Here is a 21,742-nt window from a genome sequence, read left to right on the forward strand (position 1 = left end):
TATTTGAATTTGTGGATTTTGTGCCAGATCCTCAGTTGCACTGGTGCTATTTCTGGCATAGTGGAAGAAGAGTGCTTTCTGTCATGATACTGGCCTCCTTAAGTGGAGGCCTGGGGTAGTCAGTTCTGAGCTGTGCCTACTCCATAATGCCCCTTTGTTGTCGTTCTGTATAATTCTGCATCTCTCTCTGCTCTTTCAATTCAGTAATTCTGATCACAGTTCTTGAGCTCTGAGGGTCATCAGCTGCATGCATTGAGTGTTTACTTATGCCATTTTGCCACTGATGTTTTATTCTATTCAAAGAGTGTTATTTTCAGGAACTGAGCTTTGTCTGTTCTTACAGCAGTTACAACCTGAAAAATAAGGTAATATCTTTGTAAATATAAAAGATGATGGTATAAATTCCCAAATTAACTCCCCAAATTAGACATAAAAGTTGTTTTTAACTATATATTGGCCAAGATACTCGCTGAAGCTCCTACACAGTCCCCATGCTCCTGTGCTCACTTTCTCAGTACATTGCTCATTTTCTTTGGGGCCTCTGTCGACACATACATACAAGTATGTTGCTAAAGAATCTATTGGCAAGTAAAATATATTTTTAACAATAATTACAGTCAAGTATCAAAACCAAACTGAACAGCAATTTACCTCTCCTGCCTCTAAAGGTTAAAAAATGATATCCGTAAGTAGACTTCGAAATTTTCTATTGTTCATTTCTCCCTTTCTTTATTATTTGTCGTGCAGAAATATTCCTGCGCTGTATTGTAGACCATACTTCGAAGCAGAAATGTATCTAACACCTTACGGATTTAACTAAAGCTGAATGGGAAATGATTTTCTGAAAAGTATTCCTGTCTCAAGTCAGGCTGAAAAGTTGAATCTTTATATTCTTCTTCGAGTGCTTGCTCATATCCATTCCAGTTAGGTGTGTGCGCCGCGCGTGCACGTCTGCCGGAAACTTTTTACCCTAGCAACTCCAGTGGGCCGGCAGGTCGCCCCCTAGAGTGGCGCCACTATGGCACTAGATATATACCCCTGCTGGCCCGCCTGCTCCTCAGTTCCTTCTTACCGCCGTGTCGGTTGCTGGAACTGTGGAGTGCGGTTCGCTGACCTCCACGTCCCTAGCTCTCCTCGTCGTTTAGCTTCTAAAACCTTTTTTCTCAGTTAGTTATAGTTACCTTTTCAGTATAGTTGTAGTTAGTTACGTTTTTGTAAATAGTTATTGAACATTGCCTGTGGGTGGGCTGTTGCCCTCCCCGGCACCGGGCCCATGCCTGGCTCGCCGGGGTTTAAACAGTGCTCGACTTGCAAGAAGCCGATGCCTACAAGCGACCCCCACGACGCGTGCCTGAAGTGCCTGGGGGAATCGCACATTAGTGACAAGTGCCGCATTTGTAAGGCCTTTAAGCCGCGCACTAAAAAGGAGAGAGACCAACGTCTCCGCGCCCTCCTCATGGAAGCGGCTCTCTCTCCGGCACCGGCAGCGCAGTCCACCGCTTCGGCTCCGGCACCGGACCGCGTCGGCACTGGCAAGACTCTCCGGCACCGACCATCTCCGGCACCGGGGACAGACCTACGTCCCTCGACGTCTGTCTCCACACCCAGGCAGACCCGAGTGGACCGCCCGGCTCCTACCTTAGCTGTGGCACCGCCTGCAGGACTGTCGACTCCGGGCCCGGAGGGTCCGTCAAGTCCAGCTCCTCCTAGCTCCCCAATACGATCAGGGGTCGAGCTAAGGATCCCGTCAACGCCGGAGACTTTCGCCTCGGCTCGGGACTTGATTGCTCTCACGGAGCCAACTCAACCACAGCTGCCACCCACAGGACGCATCGTATCCACGGGCAAGCCGATGCTTCGTCCGTCCTCTCCCGCGTCCCGATGCCGATCACCCCGAAGGCGCAACCGCTCACACTCGGGGCACCGCTCGGAGTCCCGGCACCGATCGCCTAGACGGTGCCGGTCGTACTCGCGGCACCGATCACCATCTGGCCGGTCCCGATCGGCTTCATCACACCATCGGCACCGAGCCTCCAGGAGTCGTTCGCCTCGGCGTTCGGCACCGCGGTCAACCTCCCGCCACCGAACCGGTGGCAGGTCCCGCACCCGGTCGACCTCCCGGCACCGCGCTGGTAGTAGGTCCCGGTCTCCATTGCCGTCTCGGCACCGGGCCTCCAGAAGGTCACGATCCCGCTCCAGACATCGACATCGCTCCCGCTCCAGGTCGAGATCTCGGCGCAGGTCATCACACTGCTCTCGGTCCCGGTCCCAGTCCCGGTCCCGGTCCTGGTATGAGTCACGGCACCGACCCTCGGCACCGAGGGGAACGTCAGTCGCAGCACCGGCGGCGCTGTACCATTCCAGCTCAGCGCCTCCCTGGCCTGCTACGGAGCCCTCCGTCTCCTCCCTCGATGATAGTGCCTATGACAAGACACTTGACAGGCACGAAAACCGCTTCCCGGAGCAAGATAGAGGACATCCGCAGTGGGGATTCTGGACCCCGTGGGCATACGCCCAGACACAAGGTCCTCATCACATCACCCCCCGTCCATTGGCGGAGCGTAGACCACCGGAGGCTACGATGTCCAGGCCACCCCTCTCTCCGCAAACGGAGGACACTTCCCGGGACCCGGAGCTCCCTCAGGATACCGAGATGCAGCCCCTTGCACAACCCCCCGTGGATACTCTGTTGCCCGGAATCTCCTCATCTTCATCCCCGGATGAGGCGGTGGCCGGTACCTCTTCCTCCAGCCCCCCGCCATTGGATTTAAGGGCACATCAGGATCTCCTCCGCCGAGTGGCTCAAAATCTAAACCTACAGGCGGAGGAGGTAGAGGAAGTGGAGGACCCAGTGGTGAGCATCCTGGCAGCCGATGCGCCAACCAGGGTTGCCTTGCCTTTCATAAAGACCATACAAAATAATGCCAATACCATCTGGCAGTCACCGGCCTCCATTCCCCTGACCTCTCGGGGGGTGGAGCGGAAATACATGGCCCCATCTAAAGGGTATGAATATTTGTACGTTCACCCGACTCCCTGCTCATTGGTGGTCCAGTCGGTGAATGACAGGGAGTGCCACGGACAGGAGGCCCCGGCGCCTAAGTCAAAGGAGGCCAGGCGCATGGACCTTTTGGGCCGCAAGGTCTATTCGGCAGGGGCTCTACAGCTCCGCGTATCCAACCAGCAGGCCCTCCTCAGCCGCTACTCCTTTAACACCTGGGTAGCGACAGAGAAGTTTGCGGAACTCTTGCCACAGGACGCACGCCAGGAGTTTTCCACCATCCTGGACGAGGGCAAGAAGGTGGCGAGAACATCACTCCAGGCCTCCCTTGATGTCGCTGACTCGGCCGCGCCAACCCTGGCTTCCGGGCTCACCATGCGGCGCCTCTCGTGGCTGCAGGTCTCCGGCCTTCCGCCGGAACTCCAGCACACAATCCAGGACCTCCCCTTCGAAGGCCAGGGTCTGTTCTCGGACAAGACTGACCCTAGGCTGAAGGACTTAAAAGATAATAAGGTCATCATAAAGTCGCTCGGAATGCATACTCCGGCGACCCAACGCAGGTCCTTCAGACAACAAAACCAGCAGCAGCAGCGGTGTCCATACCCCCCGTTCTGCCCGAGACAGGACCCCTCGCGACGCCGGGGCAGGAACAACCGCCGCAGGCAGTCGGGAGGTCAGGCGGGACAAAGCCAGGGCCCCGCTAAGGCCCCCCCAGGGCCTAAGCCTTCATTTTGAAGGTGCGCCCGAGGGCGCAGTACCAGTTTCCCCTACGGATCCTTTCCCGCAGTTTTCCAACCGCCTTTCCTCTTTCCTCCCGGCGTGGTCCCAAATAACATCGGACCGCTGGGTCCTACGCACGATACAGGACGGTTATCGCCTGCAGTTTTCCTCACCCCCACCCTCCCACCCTCCTTCCCCGTCCCTCTTCAGGGACCCCTCTCACGAGCAATTCCTCCGTCAGGAAGTGCACACGCTCCTGGCCAAAGGAGCCATAGAGGTGGTTCCAGAGAACGAGAAGGGCAAGGGGTTTTACTCCCGCTATTTCCTGATCCCCAAATCCAAGGGCGGTCTCAGGCCCATCCTCGACCTGCGGGAACTCAACAAGTACATCGTGAAGTTGAAGTTCCGCGTGGTGTCCCTTGGAACTATCATCCCATCCCTGGATCCCGGAGACTGGTACGCCGCCCTCGATATGCAGGACGCCTATTTCCACATTGCTATCACCCCCCATCACAGGCGTTTCCTCCGCTTTGTGGCCGACCGCCAGCACTATCAATTTGCGGTCCTCCCATTTGGCCTCTCTACGGCCCCACGAGTATTTACAAAATGTATGGCAGTAGTCGTCGCTCACCTCAGACGATGCCATATCCACGTCTTCCCCTACCTGGACGACTGGCTGATCAGGGGTACGTCGGAGCAACAGATCAGAGATCATGTCACCAGGATCAGCTCCCTCTTTGCTGCTTTGGGCCTCGTAATCAATGCCGACAAGTCCACTCTACTCCCCACGCAGCGGATAGAGTTTATCGGAGCTGTTCTAGACTCTACCCTCGCCAGGGCCTTGTTGCCCCTGCCCAAGTTCCGGTCATTGTCAGACATTATTCTCCGGTTGTGAGCGGCCCCGCTGACCTCAATCCGAACGTGTCTGGCCCTATTAGGCCACATGGCGGCCTGCACGTTTGTAACAGCGCACGCCCGTCTCCGCATGAGACCTCTTCAAACATGGCTGATTACTCAATATCGACCGACCAGACGGTCATTGGATACAGTCGTCACCGTCCCTCAGGCGGTGCTGGACTCTCTACACTGGTGGCTGGACCAATCCGTAGTGTGTGCTGGGCTCCCGTTCCATCCGCCCCAGCCTTCCGCATCCCTAACCACAGACGCTTCCGACCTGGGCTGGGGAGCTCACTGCGGCACTCAGAGGACTCAGGGCTTGTGGACCTCGCAAGAGATCAACCTCCACATCAACGTACAGGAGTTGAGAGCGGTCCGCCTTGCTTGTCAAGCATTTGTCCATCTCCTCCACGGTCGTTGTGTTGCGGTATTCACCGACAACACGACGACCATGTTCTACATCAACAAGCAGGGCGGCACCAGGTCCTCTCCCCTCTGTCTGGAGGCGATACGTCTCTGGGAGTTCTGCATAGCCCATTCTATTCACCTGTCCGCCTCCTACCTTCCCGGAGTGCAGAATACCCTCGCGGATCGGCTGAGCAGATCCTTCCTCTCACACGAGTGGTCCCTCCGTCCGGACGTCGCCCTCTCACTCTTCCAGAGGTGGGGTCATCCCCTGATAGACCTCTTCGCATCCCGGGTGAACAGGAAGTGTCGAACATTCTGCTCCTTCCAGGGTTGGGAGCCTGGGTCTTTTGCGGATGCATTCCTGATCCCTTGGACAACACACCTCCATTATGCTTTCCCGCCCATTCCCCTGATTCACAGAGTTCTAATCAAGGTGCGCAGGGACAAAGCCCAATTGATTCTAATAGCTCCGGCATGGGCCAGACAGCACTGGTACCCCGTGTTGTTGGACCTCTTAGTGACCAACCCAGTTACCCTACCTCTTCATCGGGATCTCATCACGCAGGACCATGGCAGGCTCCGTCACCCGGACCTTCCGTCGCTCCACCTCACGGCGTGGCTCCTCCATGGTTGACTGACTCTGAGCTGCGGTGCTCCACCCCGGTCCGCGAGGTTCTCTTAGGCAGCAGAAAGCCTTCCACCAGAGCGACTTATACAGCCAAGTGGAAGCGCTTCTCCTGCTGGTGTGCAGAGAAAGCTCTTCGTCCTATGGAGGTTCCCGTCACCACTCTTCTGGACTACGTCTGGTCCCTTAAGACCCAGGGGCTGTCATTGTCGTCCCTACGAGTTCACCTCGCTGCCATCTCCGCTTTTCATCCTGGCGTGGACGGCTGTTCTGTTTTCTCTCACCCCATGATGGCGAGATTCCTGAAGGGGCTGGAGAGGCTCTATCCCCAAATTCGCCCTCCGGCCCCCTCATGGGACCTCAACCTGGTCCTGTCCCGGCTCATGGCCCCTCCTTTCGAGCCATTAGCTACCTGCTCCCTGCTTTACCTCTCATGGAAAACCGCCTTCCTTGTGGCCATTACCTCAGCTAGAAGGGTGTCAGAGCTGAGGGCCCTCACGGTGGACCCACCGTATACGGTCTTCCACAAGGATAAGGTACAGCTGAGGCCGCACCCTGCTTTCCTTCCTAAGGTGGTCTCAGCTTTGCATGTCAACCAAGAGATTTTCCTCCCAGTTTTCTTCCCTAAGCCCCATTCGTCCCGCAGGGAGCAGCAGCTCCACTCGCTAGATGTCCGACGGGCGCTAGCCTTTTACATGGACAGGACAAAACCCTTCCGCAGGTCCCCTCAGTTATTCGTGGCAGTAGCGGACAGGATCAAGGGGCTGCCGATCTCCTCTCAGAGGTTATCGTCATGGGTTACGTCCTGCATCAGGACCTGCTACGACTTGGCCCAACTTCCGTCGGGCCGAGTGACTGCTCACTCTACCAGAGCACAGGCATCCTCGCTGGCCTTCCTCGCCCGAGTGCCCATTCAAGAAATCTGTAGGGCAGCGACCTGGTCATCCGTTCATACATTTGCTTCGCATTATGCCCTGGTCCAGCAGTCCAGAGATGATGCTGCTTTTGGATCTGCAGTGCTCCAGGCCGCGACCTCTCACTCCGTCCCCACCGCCTAGGTAAGGCTTGGGAATCACCTAACTGGAATGGATATGAGCAAGCACTCGAAGAAGAAAAGATGGTTACTCACCTTTGTAACTGTTGTTCTTCGAGATGTGTTGCTCATATCCATTCCACACCCGCCCTCCTTCCCCACTGTCGGAGTAGCCGGCAAGAAGGAACTGAGGAGCGGGCGGGCCGGCAGGGGTATATATCTAGTGCCATAGTGGCGCCACTCTAGAGGGCGACCTGCTGGCCCACTGGAGTTGCTAGGGTAAAAAGTTTCCGGCAGACGTGCACACGCGGCGCGCACACCTATCTGGAATGGATATGAGCAACACATCTGAAGAACAACAGTTACAAAGGTGAGTAACCGTCTTTTTTCACAACCTGAAAAATTAAGGTCAGGTCAATTGCAACATGTTGCTTGATTTCAAAATATTTTGTTTTAGTTTTGATTTTTAATTTTTTTTTACTATACACTAACTTACATTTTGAAATGAAAAGTTGTTTCAACTTAAAAAAAAAGAAGACATTTTGATAATTTTAAACTTTTTTCCCCAGCATTTTTTCAAAATGGGAAATTCAACGAAACTGGTGCTTTCCCACAAATAGTTTCAGTTTTGGTAGATCAAGACTTTGAGATGAAGGAATGTTTAGCCAAAAAATTTCTATCCTGTTCTCTTATAAATGTATTTCATATATTCGTGTATTGTAATATGGGTAATACAAGTACAAAGGCACCTTTATAGTCCACTTGTAAAAGACAGCATGCATGGACCTGAAGCCATATTAACTATGGATTTTTGGTCTTTGTGCTGCAGAAACCTAAAGGATTTTCTTCTTTTCTACTTTTAGATATTCAAGAATATCGCTATAACAAAACGCAATGAGCAAGGTCAGATTTTTAAAGGTGTTTAGGCACTTAGTGGGATTTTCAAAATATCTAGGTGCCTAACACTCACTGATTTCAGTGTGAGTTAGGTGCCTAGATGCTTTTGAAAATTCTGCTAGGCATCTAAATACCTTTAACAATCTGTCCCTAAGCCTTTTGGTTGCCCTTGGAAGCAATACTCTCTCTTTCTGTCATATACATGCACGTGCAATTATGATGTAAACAGTGATGCAAGTTGCATGTTGAGTCTAATTTAATTAGAAAATGTCAACCCCTGGGCAAATTGCACCTATTTACTCAGGGGTAGCAGAGGAAAATACCTGCAAATAGGATGGGTCTAAAAAGAACTGTTCCGGGAGTGATGTGACAGTTTTGGATCGGTCTAGCTGTATTTAATAATTCCAGTTTGATTTTATGAATGCTGTGTTTATATCCTTAGGATTGTCTTTTGCAGTATTCTTGCATCATACCACTTGTGCTAAGGGAAGGGGGACTGGCACCTGGGTGTCTGCCTCTGAGTGGTACATCAATAAGGACTGTCAGCAATTGAATAACCTTGCACTAGCAGGACAGTGAGCTGACTAACCCCCAGGGAAACCCGCTCTTCCAAGTGACCTAGTAGCCAACCAGTGGATCATCTGAAGAGGGGTTTGAAGTCACTGAGAGTGGTCACCTGACAAAGCAAACTGCAATTTTATAAAAGGGAGGCTCTGTCATGTGTTGTCCTGAGAGAGACAGAGGAGCAAACCAGGACTGGAAGCAGAGAAGGCTGAGAAACAGAAGGGGGAATTGTGGATCCCTGACAGACACTGACCAAATTGAAAGGGCTCTTGGAGTAGTGAGGAAACTAAAGCAGGATTTGGGTGCAGGTTTTGTTTTGGTTTTTGTCGTTGGGTGCAGGTTTAGTTCTATATTGGTCTTGTGCTGAAGTAAGTAAGAGTAAAGTGTGTGTTTAGAAATTCCTTTGCAGGAACAATGCAGTACTTGTTTTAACGGTCACATAGTCCTCAAAGAGGGAAACAATAAACCTGGGGGTCCACAGCCTTCGTGGAACTCTGAGAACATGCAGCAACTACTGGGGAGGCTTGGGAGAGCTGGTGCTTGTTTCAGGACCGAGCCAATTGGACTGTCAGGCATGGGCTCAGTACCTGGAGTGAGTGCCTGGACACAGTCCAAAGAGACAGTGCCTAAACTCTGCACAGCCCCAGAAAGCCAAGAGTGCATGGGATTAGGGTGACCAAACAGCAAGTGTGAAAAATTGGGACAGGGCCTGGGGGATAATAGGAGCCTATAAAAGAAAAAGTCCCAAATATTGGGACTGTCTTTATAAAATCGAGACATCTGGTCACCCTACATAGGACCTAAAGTTTGGGTTCAACACATCATCCTAGAAAGCGTCCACTGCCAGGAGCTCACGTAAGCTTGTAACTCAGAATATACAAATGGACAAAAGGTGCCAAAAAGAATGATGTACAATAAAGTAACCCCTTTTGTTTTAACTTATATATATCTAGTAATAAACAACCCAGCACGCTCAATAGCACATGCAAAGCTCCACATACCCTTTCCCGGTGTTATATTCAAGCAGGTTGTAATTCCTATCGTGACAACAAAATATAATTCTTTATTCCCGAAAACCAGATTAATATGGCAGCTCTGACAGGATTCTGGTCCATTTTTGATATCACTGTATATAGTGAAAGCCAAAAGCAACAAATTAAACAAGATGTGTGACTTCAATGGACCTGCCAGTGACTGAGTTGCATGAAATAAACTACAGAAGCTTACTAGCCCATTAAAAGAGGTATTAGAAAGAGAAACAGTTCTTTTCAATTGTTTTATGACTTACTAAGCAATTTGCAGTATTTAGCAGTGACAAAACCTCTTAACACCCTCCCACACTGCTAAAAGCGGCTTTGTGAATAATGGCCAGCCCCTGACCCCTTTATTTTATCTTTTCAGTGGAAGAACTTGTACTTGAGCTGAAGAGTCCTTTCTGCTCAAAACAGCTGGGGTGAAAGAACTTACTCATTTTTATTGTCTGACTAAACAAAACATAAATGAAATAAAGTATATTATACAAATGTAATAAAAATACCAAAAACATGTTGAATAATGTATAAATTAGGTGGTACCAAACTGCAAGAATAAACCAAAAGCAGTTGATGCCATTCAAAATGTTACTGGCGTGAATGGGGAGGATAGGAATTTTGAAAGTATAGAAGTTCTTCTGCTTTTGGAATTCAAAGGGTCAAATGTCCCAAGTCATATCCACTGCAAGCCTACATCTGACATTAATCAAGTTTCCTGTTGTGACAGGGTCATACTGGTATCCAGGAGGTGGGCGGGTAAAGCCCGCCCACTTGTAAAGGACCTCCCCCTAGCCTAAGGGGAGGATCCACAGGTCCGTGACACCAAATAATTATGTGGGACAACTAATGAAAAAACAGGATCGGGAGTGAGGTCATAGGGCTAAATGAAGGGATCCTGACGGGGACACCGAGCAGAGAACCCCAGACAACGCCCACTGCTCCTTGAAGGCATCAAGGGAGCCAGTGGACGCTGCCCAGAGGAACTCTTCCCGGATGCGTGAACGGATGGAGGAGCAGAAATAGGCCCCATAGTTGCAGGAAATCCCGTCAGCCAACCTCCTCTCCCTGTTTTGTAGATGGCTAGTTTGGCCAGGGCCAAGAGGAGGTTGACAAGGAGATCCCGCAAATTTGTGGGGCCATGGATGGGGAGTGCGTAGATAAACAGGTGAGGGGAAAAGTGCTACCAAAAATGCAATAAAAGGTTCAAGAGGAGCCGGAACAGGGGCTGCAATCTGGCGCACTCTAAATAAATGTGCGCCAGGGTCTCTTTCATTTGTTGAAATTTTTGTTCACAAAAAGGGCAGGTGTTGGGGACAGGGATAAACTGCGCGAAGTACACGCCCGTGCTCATGGCCCCATGAAGGCGCCGCCAACTGACATCCCTGGTGGGCCTCGGGACCAGGGCAGAGTATAAGCTGGCCAACCGGGGTCTCTCACCCTCGAGAGGTGGCAGAATGTCCCGCCATTTGGTATCGAGGGGGGATGCGAGGGTGAGGTAGTGGAGAGTGTGGAGCACGAGCATGTACAGGTGTTTCCATTGCACAGCCTAGAACAGAATGGACTGCAGATCGTGCAGCCAGCTTGCAGTGAAAGGGTGAGGGGGCTGATAGGGTCCATGGGGCAGGGGCCCTATAAAAATGTCCACGGGGCCTGGGGTGGAGGGTGGGCAGGGCATGCCCTCTCGCAGGACCTGGTAGAGGTAAGCCTGAGCAGCAGGCAGTAAAGTGGCCTTCACCTCCTGAAGTACACGCCGGGGAGTATGAGGTCTGGAGAGCCCCAGGCGCTAAGCGAGCGTCAGGTGATCCAGCCAGTCTCCCTGGTCGTAGTCCAGGAGGTCTCCGACCCTGGTGATTCTCGCCAAGACCAGCCTCTGGCGCACTGTGGAGGACTCCACCACCTGCACATGAAGCTGGGGATTGTGTAGCAGGGGCTCCGCGAGGAGATCGGCCCCCACGGTGGCCACCACCACGGACCTGGACTTTGAAAAGAGCTTCCAGGTCTGAAGGAGGTCTTGGTAGAAGACCGGCAGCCTGGCGAGGTCTCGCGGAAGACCTCTCGGATGAAGGTAAAAGAGCTGCCAGTCGTATCGGAGCCCTCGGAAGCGGCGGAGGAAGGCTTGCGCCAATACACTCCACATCGGGCTACCTGCACCATACAGGAGCCTCTGCAGGGCCTGGAGGCTGAAGACATGGACCTGAGTGTGGAGGCACTTCAGGCCCTGTCCTCCCTCCTCCAGGGGCAGGTGGAGGACCCCTGCAGAGACCCAGTGCATCCCTGGCCAAAAGAACTCCAGAATCATCGTCCGGAGTTTGGCCAGGAAACCCGGGGCCGGGACCAGGGTGTTGAGCCAGTACCAGAGCATGGACAGGACTACAGGAGAGTGATAGAAGGCAGATGTATTAACTCCAGGTTAAGTAGGTCCCCTTTCCCTGGGTAAGGTAACAGGGAAGGTTCCAGAACAATCAGGAGCTTTCTGGAAACAAGGCAGGCTAATCAGGGCACCTGGGTTTAAAAAGGGAGATCACTTCAGGTTGTGGTGCGCATGTGAGGAGCTGGGAGCAAGAGGCACAAGGAACTGAGAGTGAGAGGGTGTGCTGCTGGAGGACTGAGGAGTACAAGCGTTATCAGACACCCGGAGGAAGATCCTGTGGTGAGGATAAAGAAGGTGTTTGGAGGAGGCCATGGGGAAGTAGCCCAGGGAGTTGTAGCTGTCATGCAGCTGTTACAGGAGTCACTATAGACAGCTGTGATCTACAGGGTCCTGGGCTGGAACCCAGAGTAGAGGGTGGGCCCGGGTTCTCCCCAAACCTCCCAACTCCTGATCAGACCCAGGAGGAGTTGACCCGGACTGTGGGTTCCATCAGAGGGGAAGATCTCTGAGGCCAACAAATCCGCCAATAAGCACAGGACCCACCAAGGTAGAGGAGGAGCTTTGTGATACTATCAAACATCTTCGCACTTTCTCCCATGCTGGCTCTTATGCATAGGACGAGCTTCCTATTAGAGCTGGGTAAAACTTTTTTGGCACATAGTAAATACTCTGAAAAATGCATTTTTGGGGTGCATTGAAACTATGCACAAAACCAGGTCGAATTCGGGGAAGAGTTTCAGTGAGAAAACTGAATGTTGGAAATGTCAGCTGTAAGTTTTTAAAAAATAGACTGAAAAGTCAGATTGACTGGAACAAAATATTTTCAGTTTTTTTGTTTTGGCAAGAAAAATAACAACAAAAAATCAGCTTTGGTTTGAAATGGCACCATACTGAAAAATCAGTTATTCCCTCACCTCTTCTTCCCACTGATATCCATAACTGCAGTAGGCTATTTTGGAGAGAAAAAGGATAGCCCAGAAGTTAGGCCATTAGCCTTGAAAACATGGACCTGGGTTCAATTTCCTGGTCTGCCACTGACTCTCTGTGTGATGTTGGTCATGTCATTTAGTTGCTGTGTGCTGTGTTGGTCATGTCATTTAGTTTTCTGCCTCTAAAATGGGCTTAATAACACTTCCCTGCCTTGCAGGTGTGTTGTGAGGTGCTCGTGTACTATAGCAGCAGAGGCCATGTAAGTATCTAGGATTAACAAAACCTCCAAATTCCTTTTTAAAACTCAGCTCTGCCATGATACATACAAAATAATTAACAGTGGCTGATCGCTGCTAATTCTCATTGTATTACTGTTATCTTCTCTTTCTCCGTTCATGGCTTTATTGAGACAATGTTTTTCATCATACAGTAGATTGTAGGATCTCTGGAGCAGGAACTATCATTTTGTATGTCATGGAGCCGAGAGGGCCACGCAGTCATAGGTTTGGCCCAACCAAAAAGTGGTCAGGCTGAATGGCTCTGCAACCCCATGAGCCACAATGCCACTCGCTCAAATTTGGGGAGGTGGGAGTAGAGGCTCATGGATCAGGGGTGTCCTGGATCACCATGTGCTAGTGGTGGTGCTGGGCCTGAGATGGGAAGAGGAGGATAAGAGGTGGAAGAGGAAATTGATGCCCACCCACACACTTTAAGTGGTGCTCTGCATCCCCTGGTCATTGATGACATTTGTGCAGTTGCTATCACAATGGTATCCTGGTCCCAGACTGATTGGTTCTAGGTGCTACTGCAGTACAAATAAATAATAATAGTACATTGGGGTGAAGGGATGCATAAACTTTTACAGGCTTTCCATGGTGGGATGTATTTCACTGCCTATTATACCAATAGGGCAGCAACTCCATGTTCTCTTGCTGTCAGACTTTTGCTTGACCAATTCACTTTGCTTTTTTCTGGTGTTTTTTGTTTTTGGAGAAGGGGAGATAAGTACCTCTTTTTATCTCTGTTTTGTGATGTCAAGATATTATATCTGCACTGAAATTATATCACACCTTTCTCTTAAGCTTCTGTTCTGGTTCTTACAGTGCCTTCCAAGAGTTGGGGAGCTGGAGAGAAATTCCTATTGTTTTTTTAAATGTGTATGTTGGATGGCTTTGGAGAGAATTCTATGTCTATGAATACTGCCCTGAAACATGAATATGAGGCAATGGTAACACTATCTTTGTTAGCTTGGCTGGCCTGGCTCCAGCTGGGGTGCATACTAGAGGGTGAATATCAGAACACTCTGGTATCTTATGGAATATTCAGATCACCTGGTTTAGTTGTGGGTTCCTCACTTCAACCCTACTGTGACAATGTAGTTCTGTCCTCCACAGACCGCTGACAATGAAAGCCCCAGTACTCTGCAGCAAACTAGATGTAACTTCTGCAGCATGGAGTCTTCATCCTGTAAAGCTCCAGTTCAGGCTGAAGATTCTGTGGCAGCATCCGATAAATTTAAAACATGAGGGTTGTAGTGAATTAAATATGAAAATGAATAATACGATCAATGCAGCATTCCCCCATGTGTCATAAACTGGATTTAATATTGGTATTACATTGTCTCCCCTTTTTTCGATTTTCACTGTGCTTCATATTTTGCATGAAAATACAGAACAGCATTGTGAGGGGTGAGAGAAGCAGGAAGTTCAGGCAACTAAGGAGTAGAAAATTGATTTTCTGGTACCTGGGAAGGAGCAGAAGGCAGTTTGAAGCTGCAAGATAAACACATTAATGGGAAATTTCTCCTAAATAGTTAAAAATATTGGCACTTAACTTTGAAACCAAATGTTGAAAATATAACTCCCAACTGAGATAAATTCATGGCTCTCAGAACTATTGCTTGAGGCTGTCAGACATGATTGCATCATTTTGTATTTGTTTCACATTTGGAAGAGTTTCTCCACAACTTGGAGTGCTAGGAGCTTTTTTTAAAGAAAAGCTTGGATTGTGAAGTACAATTCAGAAGCAGAGAGTAGATTCTGTGTCAAATTCTGTGGATGTGGAATCATAAAGCACTGATGATACTATAAAAGAGCACTGATCATACTATAAAAACTTTCTCTTGATATTTTTCCCCACCATCTAGACTTTTCAGATTCTTATTTGCCCAAAAAAATGATATCTGAGTGTCCAGTCTAAGTATTTGGTCATAGGTGAAGAGGTACCTCTGTCCTTTACTGCCTTATCTGCACTACCAAAAGGGGGACCCATGATTCGCCACTGGTGCAGCTCCATCAATGGCAGCTGATGGAAGCTGTAATGTACATAGGGTAAGGTTTTATTTACCACTGTCTCATCTCACCCTGCTCTGAGCTGTAAGCAGAGTTGGATGGCATGTTGGTAAAAATCCCCATCTACATTACATACTTTCCACCATTGCTATCACTAGTGGTGAGCATCAGTGGAGATCAGTTTGAATCCTGCAAAGGAGAATTTTGTCTCAAACTTGCGTCTTTCCATGCACATGAGGATTTTGCTATGTTAAAGTTAATCGCTTGTGCAGAACTGTGCAAATATATCCTTCAAGGTCAAATAATGGTGCAGTGTACTTTAAAGAAAATATGCATTTTAATTAAAACTTTGAAAATTGAGAATATCTCTCAACCGCAGTAACTGAAACCAAATAAATATTTGTATTCCTAATAGTGGCCAAATTTCTGCGGTCCCCTATTTTGTTGTGTTCTCAAATGAAAATTGTTCAAGTAGAACATAAAAGAAACAGAATAATTTTATGCCATTAGCATTAAAAAGGAATAGAAAGTAGTGCACTTCTGTTGTCATTTCTAATGAAGCAATAGCAAAGCCAGATATTCCTGATATTTCAGATGAAGTTCTTTATTTCATTTGTAGTTAATGAATAGAGCTAAAAATATATACATGTTATATTGCTTAATAGCATCTTTATAATAATTTATTACTTTAATTATAATTCATAATTTGATACTCCTCTACATTATATCTAAATTAGGCCTTAATTATTTTTAAAATCAAGTGCATCATTTACACCAGATTATTATATATTAACAGCATGTAGGGTGTGTGTGTGTGTTTGTGTGATAAAATGGAAATACTTTGGGCTACTGTTGCAGGTCGGATAGAAAATGGCACTTTGAAACTGGTGAGCTGAAAAGTTCTCCTTCCTGGGTGCTCCACACTTTATTTTATGCAACCAGGTGACTGCAGACTTTATATTTCCCCTACTCTGAAACAACAAAAAATATTCTGACTAAAGCTCTGTTTTTGAGGTGCCTGGCCCAAAATTGATACAAAGCCAAAGGATGAGGACAAAACCAAAAAATAAAGCAAATGGGTTTGCTTGACTTCAGCTTCCAAGGGGCCATCAGTAGTACACCCTGACGCCTTCCAGGTCTTTCTCCATATTTGGGCATTATTGTCACCATTCACAATTTTACCATGAATCTCAAGAAAGTTTCTGTTCTTTTTAAAGCCTCAGCTAAAGCATACTTTAACAAACTCAGAGAAATGGTAGGTAAGGTCCCATGGGAAGAAAATCCAGGTGAAAAAGGAGTTCAGGAGAGCTGGCAGTTTCTCAAGGAGACAATGTTAAAGGCACAACGGCAAATTATCTTTCTGTGAAAGAAAGCTAGAAAGAGTAGTAAGAGGCCAATATGGCTCCATCAAAAGCTCTTTAATGACCTGAAAATCCAAAAGGAATCTACATAAAGTGGAAACATGGAAGAATTGCTAAGGAGGAGTACAAAAGAATAACACAAGCATATACAGACAAAACCAGAAAGGGTAAGGCACAAAATGGGTTATACCTGGCAAGAGACATAAAAGGAAAATAAGAAAAGGTTCTTGAACTATGTTAGGATCAAGAGAAAGATGAAGTAAAAGTGTAGGTCCTCTACTGAGCAGGGAAGGAGAGCTAATAACTGATGACATCAAGAAGGTCGAGATGTTTAATGCCTGTTGCCCTTCAGTCTTCACTAAAAATGATGACCAAATACTCAACACAGTTAATATTAACAATAAGGAGGAAGGAATGCTAGCCAAAATAGGGAAAGAACAGGTTAAAGAATATTTAGATAAATTACATGTATTCAAGTTGGCACAGCTTAATGAAATTCACCCTAGGGTACTTAGGAACTAGCTGAAGCCATCTTGGAACTGCTAGCAATTATACGGGAGAACTCCTGGTGGACAGGTCAGATACCAGAGGACTGGAGAAGGGCAAACGTGGTACCCATCTTTAAAGAGGGGAACAAAAAAGACCCAAGAATTATAGACCAGTCAGCCTAACTTCAATAACTGGAAAGATACTGGAACAAATTATTAAAAACCAATTATCCTAGAGGATAATAGGATTAGTAATAGCCAGCATGGATTTGTGAAGAACAAATCATGCAAAACCAACCTAATTTCCTTCTTTGACAGGGTTACTGGCCCAATGGATAAGGGAGAAGCAGTAGATGTGATATATTTTGATTTTAGTAAGACTTTTGACACAGATCCCCATGACATGCTGAATAGCAAACTAGGGAAATGTGATCTAGATTAAATATACAATAAGGTGGCTGCATAACTTATTGAAAGACCATACTCAAAGAGTAGTTATCAGTGTTTTGCTGTCAAACTGGGAGGGCATATATAATGGCATCCCACAGAGGTCAGTCCTAGGTCCAGTACTATGCAATATTTGCATTAATGACTTGGGTACTGAAGTGGAGCTGTAGTGCTGTAAAATTTGCAGACCACACCAAGTTGTGAGGGATTGCCAGCACTCTGGAGGCCAGGATTAGAATTGAAAACAACTTTGACAAATTATAGAATTGGGTTGAAATGAGTAAGATGAAATTCAATAAAGACAAGCGCAAAGTACTGCACATAGAAAGGAAAAATCAAATGCACAATTACAAAATGGGGGATAATTGGCTAGTTAATAGTACTGCTGAAAGGGATTGAGGGGTTATAGTGGATCACAAGCTGAATGAGTCAACAACGTGATGCAGCTGCAAAAAAGGTTAATATTCTGGGGTGTATTAACAGGAGTGTTGTATGTAAGACTTGGGAGGTAAGTGTCCCACTCTACATGGCACTGGGGAGGTCTCAGCTTCAGTACTGGGTACTATTCTTGGCACCACACTTGAAAAAAGATGTAGACAAATTGGAGAGAGTCCAGAGGAGAGCAACAAAAATGATAAAGGGTGTAGAAAACCTGACCTATGGGGAAAGGTTCAAAAAATGAGCATATTTAGTTCTGGGAAAAGAAGACTGAGGGGGACCTGATAACAGTCTTCAAATATTTTAAGGGCTGTTATAAGGAAGACAGTAGTTAATTGTTCTCAGTGAAGATAGGACAAGAAATAATGGGGTCTGCAGCAAGGGAGATTTAGGTCAGATATTAGGAAAAACTCTAACAGGGTAGTTAAAACAATGGAATAGACTTCCAAACACCTGTCATGGATGATCTAGGTTTGCTAGGTTCTGCCTCAGTGCAGGGGGCTGGACCTTATGATTTCTCAAGGTCCCTTCCAGCCCTACATTTTGCTAATTCTATGATTCATGGTGTCAGGTGATTAATTGAGAATTTCTACTTTTGTTAAAAAAAGTAAGTTAATTTCTAGGCATCAAGGTTGTGGAAAGAAGTTTGAAAATATGAAGTTTAAAGGCTCAAAAAACAGAAGAGAAAAAGTATCTCAAATGTATTATTTTAAAAAATATTTTTAAGCCAGTCTCATGATTTAGAGCGTGACATGATTTTTGAATGCTTGGGGTTGGCAATACTGAGAAAGGGGTATTGTTTATAAATTTATTTCCCAGCATGCCTTATTCTCTTGGATCTCAGAGGGAGACTGACTGGAACAACCAAGAACCAGCCATTATGAAGTCCTTTCTCTTTACTAAATCCCCAAGATCCTACTTTAAACTCAACATTGTTCCTCTTCCTTATGGTTGTATTCTTCTTTTTCTGCATCAGAAGGGTTTGCAACCTTGGTGCAAGGTTTCAGGATGCATTTCTGACCTTTTCAGAGAATTCTCACTCCCCTACTCAAATCTCAGGGAGATGTGTGTGGCGGGATATATTTTCTTGAATTAATTTACATTATTGTGGTAAATTCCCCTGATCACAGTATCAAAGTGATGATCATTGTATACTTCATTTCCTCAGGAGAAGCTGTCTGATGTACTGCATCAGCTATAGTGAATGCTCTTGAAGTTGTTTCATTCAGATAATCTTTCAATGTCCATGTCACTGCAGTTGTGAAATCTGCTTCTTGACACCTAAGAAATGGTGCCAGAATTTTCTTTCTTTCTTCTGACAGAGATTCTGATGCCTGCTTTTTTGTGCTGCTTAATTGAGTATTATAATGCTTGTCCTTTAGTATTTGGTTTGTCATTTGATTAACAGTCTGCATTTGGTACCAGGATTCATTTGAGTTCTTGGAGTTTTCACAATGTGATCCAGTCCTGGCACAATTGCACAGCATAGCAGTCAATTCTGCATTAATTATAAATATGTTTATGCAGATTTTTTTTAAATAAAGCCCTTCAGAAAGGGACCTTTCAGCATTTGTGAGTTAATGAGTCTATATATGGGTACCACTCTGTCTCAGACATTAGAACCTGTTGAAATTGGTTGAGCAAGTTCTGCTAATTCATTGTGGAAGGTGTGTCTTATTAATAGGGCCAGTTTATAAGAAAGGTTGGTGTGCCTGAGGTTTATGTTCTTAATAAAGCCAAACCCCAGAAAAAAACAAGTTTGACCTTTCACAGCATGTGTGGATTTTATCGGGGTCAGTGTGACCTTTGCTCAGACTCTGTGCTGTGCTTCTTAGGAAGGGCAGAACAGATTTCCCAGCTGTGGAGATGGGGATGTAAAAGTAGCTTTAATGGCTTTCTAATTCTGCCTGTTTCAGTGGCTGGTGCAGCCCAGGGCTACACTAATTTACAGCAGGCTTGTACAACTGCCTGTGGGTGGCTTTCCTTCTCAACTCTTGCACACTCCTCCTCTGGGGGCTGCAAGATGAAGATACATAGAACCACATAAGGAAATTCTCCAGAAGGCCATTCCAGGCCCGTAAGCTACAGAAACTAAATAAGTGGCCTGATTTTCAGAGAGGGTGGGAGACTATGCTTCTCAGTACCTTGTGTAGTCATTTGCTACACCTATTGAAAATGGTTCTGATAGGCTACCAGTCAGAATTACATTGCTTTACTCCAACTTTACACAAGATGACACAGGACGTGGAGAATCAGGCCCTTTTTTTTTTGTCCAGTCATCTATACACCAGGCATCATCTAGGGTTGCCAGCCCTCCAGGATTGGCTTGGAGTCTCCAGGAATTAAAAGATTAATCTTGAATTAAAGATTGTTATGTGATGAAATCTCCAGATTTCAAAATTGGCAACCCTAGCATCATCACTGTCTGTTTTGTTAATACTCTCACTTTAGGCACCCTGGCTTGAGTATTTTGGGGTTTTCAGAAGTGGCAGTGTGTTAGATGTTGAGAATAGACAGCAGAGAAGGGAAAAAATAAACATATGTTTAATTTAACTTTATGGGACATATTTAAAAATTGCTTAAAACATCTCTCTTTTTTGAGCAGTCCAACAGGAAATCTAAGCTTACATTTACATGCTGTTCAGCTGATTAACATAATAGACATCATCATGGTTTGCTTTGTTAATGACACACTAGCTAAGATATCTCTAAATTAGTGTTTAATTCAAGAGCCATTATGGTGTGCCAGGCCATACATCTGTGCACTAAAAGTAGGTTATTACCACACACTGTAACTCTGTTTCCAAATACAGATACAAGGCCAGATCCTTCTACTGGATCCATGCAGGCAAAATTTGACTTTAATGGGGCTCCACATAGGTACAGGGGTCCACCTGCATGGATACAATTGCAGGATCTGGCCCATAAGTTTCTGGATACTATTGTGATGGATGCATAATAAGCATTTAGATAGATTTGCAAAATAGATAACACTAGTTTCCAAGAAGTTGTTAGTCAGTTGGCTTCATCATCCACATCCTTGAACATGCGTAACATTTATATAGTCCTTTATTTTAAGAAGCCTGTAAATACATGTTTACTTGAAAAGATACAGGTATCTTTGTTCAACGTATTAGCTCTTACATCAATGAGTGAGTTAGAACAAGCTTTTCTTTAAAAAATAAACCAGGATTGCTAACAAAGGAAATATATATGCTCTAAGCTATGAGTAAGAAAGATACTTCAAATTTAGCATGGGTATAGGTTGTTCCCAACTTGTCCCTTTTATACTGAGCTTGAAGTGGATAGAAGACCATTGTGTGATATTACATATTCCATTTGCTCCATTGCTTGAGTAGAATGTTTGGGGTTTTTTGTTTTGTTTTTTGTTAACTCACAGTCCTTCCCTGAAGGTAGCTTAATGTGTGTGAAAATACATTTCTGTTCATTTTTAGATAAGTATGTCCATGGAGATTTTGAAATTTAAGAAGAACATGAGACAATTGCTTCTCACTAGAATTAAATGAAGGGTATTTGTTCTCTTAAGTTAAAAGACTCATGGGTATACAACTCACAGAATTTAAGGTCAGGTGGCTCAATTATTTTTAAAGAGTGATGAAAAGACTTTATTTTTTGTAGGAGCTTTCCAATTGACAGAATGCTACCATTCTGTTTGTGCTCAGGGAGTGGTGAAAAGTGTAGAACTCTTCTTACAGTCTTCAGAAGCTTTTGTCAATCTTTTGGCTTAAAAAAAAATGACACGGTTGTACAACCATATTCACTTCTCCATCTCTAATAGGAACTGACCCCTGTAGATGTGAGATCTGGCCGACAATGTGATCATTCAAAAGCTGGAAAATCTTTCATGTTAAAAATATTTTTCCCTCAATAAAACAAATGAATGTGTGTAACTTACAGTCTGTGTGCTTATTTTCACAGGGCATACATCATAACAGACTTTATGGGCATCAGAAATGAAAGTTTTATGAAGGTTGCTGCAGTGGGGACTTGGATGGGAGACTTTGTCACAGCTTGGATGGTAAGAAAATTAATACCACATTTTAAATGCAAAACACAAAAACTGTATAACTGTTGATTAAAGCAAAAAAATCCGGAACCCCTTGAAATCTGAACAATGTTTCAACTCAGACAAGTACAAAAGTAACAATGGCAGGGTTTGGTAATGAGTTGGGAATCCAAAGGAGAGCCCGTTAAAATGAATTGGGGCCTAATTTTACTC

At 46.2% G+C, this 21,742-nt stretch overlaps 1 protein-coding gene across 6 annotated transcripts in view; it reads left to right on the forward strand.

The window, feature by feature from the left end:
• The window catches only part of TMEM117 (transmembrane protein 117), a 393,879-nt gene that overhangs the window by 186,293 nt on the left and 185,844 nt on the right, over positions 1-21,742 (forward strand). For all 6 annotated transcript variants that reach the window (XM_050936249.1, XM_050936255.1, XM_050936256.1 and 3 more), the window contains one exon: positions 21,442-21,541. In XM_050936249.1, the coding sequence (XP_050792206.1) occupies positions 21,442-21,541 (100 nt within the window). The remainder of the gene's footprint in view (positions 1-21,441; positions 21,542-21,742) is intronic.

Source organism: Gopherus flavomarginatus, chromosome 1, assembly GCF_025201925.1.
Source record: "Gopherus flavomarginatus isolate rGopFla2 chromosome 1, rGopFla2.mat.asm, whole genome shotgun sequence".
NCBI lineage: Eukaryota > Metazoa > Chordata > Testudines > Testudinidae > Gopherus > Gopherus flavomarginatus.